At 35.4% G+C, this 3,408-nt stretch overlaps 1 protein-coding gene across 1 annotated transcript; it reads left to right on the top strand.

The window, feature by feature from the left end:
* Positions 1–861: 861 nt before the first annotated feature.
* Positions 862–1,892, top strand: HELRODRAFT_136557 (hypothetical protein; the record flags this gene model as incomplete). The annotated part of the gene is made up of 3 exons (XM_009022399.1): positions 862–924; positions 1,157–1,273; positions 1,743–1,892. Coding segments are annotated over 3 exons (330 nt in total), but the record flags the coding sequence as incomplete, so codon positions are not given.
* Positions 1,893–3,408: the final 1,516 nt, after the last annotated feature.

Raw genomic sequence — 3,408 nt, forward strand, 5'->3', positions numbered from 1 at the left:
TGGATGTTGATAAATTATTATAATGTGCACTTTTCTGGTTGATTGATTAAAAGTTCAGCTGTTAACAAATTTATTCGAAAGATAATTTTTAACCGATATTTCCAGCCAGCGTTTGGATTTTTAATATTTGACTTCAATTTTAGATGCAAAATGACTGAGTCTAACAATTTGGAATAAAAGCAGATTTGACAGTTTGTTATTATTTTGCATCTTTTTCGCAAAACGTTATACTTATTGACTTAATTTTCAAATTTTAAACATTTTAATTCGGATTTTTACTTTCTGCTGTTTCAAAATCCAAAACTGTAACAATGTCTTCCATTCAACACACGACAGAATTTTCAAAAATTTCAAGTTCGGTTTTAGTTTCTGGAACGTTTGAAGCTTGCCTCTAAACTAAAAGTTGGTTTCTTTTCAACGTCACCAATTTAAAGATTTAAAAGTCGTTTCAACTAATTCGCATCTATCATTTTTAATAAAAAATTTATAATATTGCAATATTGCAAAATTTCAATTCAGAATTCAATATTTTCCTTATGTTATCTTATTCCTTATTAACAAATTCGATTCAATCTTAGTAGCTGGCCTTTGAGATTCTTTTCCAGCATCAGCATGCAATATTCCGACTGTTACCAGCCACATCATCTACAGCAACAACAGCAACAACATAGGATTCGATCCATGTCATGGTGTGATGGAGGAGAGATCAGTAGCAACAATGGCGGCCATCACCACATCATGGCAGACGACATGCAGCTTCACATTGCTCAAGAAGAAGTCACCATGTCTACAACAACTTCAAATCTAGGTCTGTCTGACTCCATAGAATTGCCAAGTTGCAGTTCTGAAGTTATAAATTTGAAGAAACCTTCTGCTCGTAAAAATGCCTGGGGCTGCTTGTCTTATGCAGACCTTATTGCTAAGGTTAAGTTAAAATGCTTCAAACTCTTGAAATAAATTTTGAAATTTAAAACTAAGACAGTCAGAGAGCTCAATTTTTTATTTTAAATAAATTGAAATGGTCTAATGTTCAGATGCTAACATCTGACAAACTTGCATTGTTCCATCTTAGTCTCAAATAATTAGATGCTAATAATAACTGAGTTCTTAAGCTATCAGATAAATAATAATCAAATGATAAATTTAACATTTTTAGGCTATAGAAAGTTCTCCTAACCAACGTTTGACATTGAATCAAATATATTCATGGATGGTTGAAAATGTACCTTACTTCAAAGCCAAGGGGCAGACCAACAGTTCGGCTGGCTGGAAGGTTGTAAGGATGATGATGGAGATGAGGATAATGATGACAATGATGTTAATTATGTTTGAGGTGATGATGAATGTGATGAGGGTAAGGATATTGTATTAGCTTGATGATCTGTCTACAATAATGTGTGATGCAGAATGTTTATGATGACAAATTGTTGGAATGGTAATGTAAAATCGCGGCAATTTCCTAGCACTTTAACTACCTGTTTGTCTGTCTATTCTCTATTATAATAATGATGAAATGATAACAATACTAATGATGATAATAATGGTTAGAAACATTTTAATGCTTGTTATCATGATGAATAAAATGGTAACTGTGAACAACTTATTCATGAAGATTCTGCAATTTTTTGAAAGTTTTGTCAATTTCAATAACATTGCTGTTTGATCTTAACTTTTGGGAATGGTGTAAATAAAAATACCGGAGAAAAAGGCTATTTATATTTCTCTAATTCACCCAAACCTAGAATTCAATTCGACACAACCTGTCCTTACACGGCCGATTTGTTCGAGTTCAGAATGAAGGAGCAGGAAAAAGTTCATGGTGGATGGTAAACAAAAACAACAGACTACAAAAAACTCCAAGAAGAAGATCGGCCACCATAGACTCAAAAACTATGGAAAGAAAAAAGAAAATGCCAGCATCACTTTCAATAAACTCAGATAGCCTCCCATTGGATGGAGTTTCATTGATTGGGGGTAACAATAGTAGTAGTTCGCCATTATTCAGGCCTCAATACAGCCAGCAGCAGCAACAACAACAACAACAGTTACATTATCAGCTACAACATCAGCAACAATTTCAGCAGCAACTACAACAACAACAGCATCAACAACAGCAGCAGCATATTCAATTACAAAAGCCTTTAGATAGCTTTGAAACTGCCTTCAGATCATTAGACAAGCATCATTATAACAGCGGCAGCAACAACTATATTAGCAACAGTAACATTAGCTACAATCCTAACAGCTTCAACAATAACATCAACAACAGTAGCATTGTTAGCTGTTCTTCCAACAATAACAACAACATTAATGTGATTATGGTGACCAACAACACTAACAACATCAATGCTATGACGTTCGTTAACATAACTAATATGAACTATCCTAACAACTATTCATTCAACAACAATGGCAACAACAACAACAATTTAAACAATAATAATACTAATTTTTACAACAATTTAAATTCCTTTGGTGCTCCCAGCGGTGTTAATAACATTAATAGCAGTAATAATAACAGTAACAGTAATAATGGTGGCAAAAATCTTTTTTGTCCAATGACATCTGGTGTTCAACAACAGCAACAACAACAGATATATCCCAACAACAACATCCACAACAATTTAGCGAAACCAATGATGCCGGTACTTAGTCCCGTAGCAAAACCAGCTCATGAAGCAATCACTGTCGGCAACAACAACAACAGTATAAATGGCAACAGCATCACTGACACTCAACACTACAGCAACAATAGCAGCAGCAACAACAGTAACTACACAGATCTTTTTAGACTGCCAGAAGAGGCATGGCGCAACTACCTACCACCGTCACCAGATGGATTGACTGAAACCGTAATCTCCACGGAGAGCCTAACTGCCTTGTTAGAATCGGGCGCTGATTCCGAAATTGTAGACTTAGTTCCGCCTAGTTTGAGCTCATTGAATGGGGACTTGAATGAAGATGTTGTAGCTGCTGCAGCTACTCATCACCATAACCCTCTACCTCTTCCTCATCATCTTCCAATCGATAAAATAAATAAAAATGTATGTGGAAGTGTTCAGGTGAAGGTTGAGGAGGAATGCAATGGTGGTGGTCTAGGTTCAGCTGCTGGTGGTGTCTGTCTGCCATCTGATCATAACATCCAGGTCTGTCTGTCTGTCTGACTGTCTGACTGGCTGTCTGTTTGTGTGTGTAGGTGTGTGTGTGTGTGTGTGATCCGTTATCAGCTGCACTGCAAATTAAATATAACAATATTTTCAATTGCGAAAAAAAGAAAATTTATGAATGTTTTTTAATGTAGAACTTTTGAGTAAAAGTGAGAATTTTAATTAAACCGCTGACTGTGCTGCTGAAATTTGTTTGGTTGGTTATCCTATGATTCCGAGATTAATTGCTCCTTTATAGTTG

The sequence above is a fragment of the Helobdella robusta genome, assembly GCF_000326865.2.
Source record: "Helobdella robusta unplaced genomic scaffold HELROscaffold_31, whole genome shotgun sequence".
NCBI classification, from domain to species: domain Eukaryota; kingdom Metazoa; phylum Annelida; class Clitellata; order Rhynchobdellida; family Glossiphoniidae; genus Helobdella; species Helobdella robusta.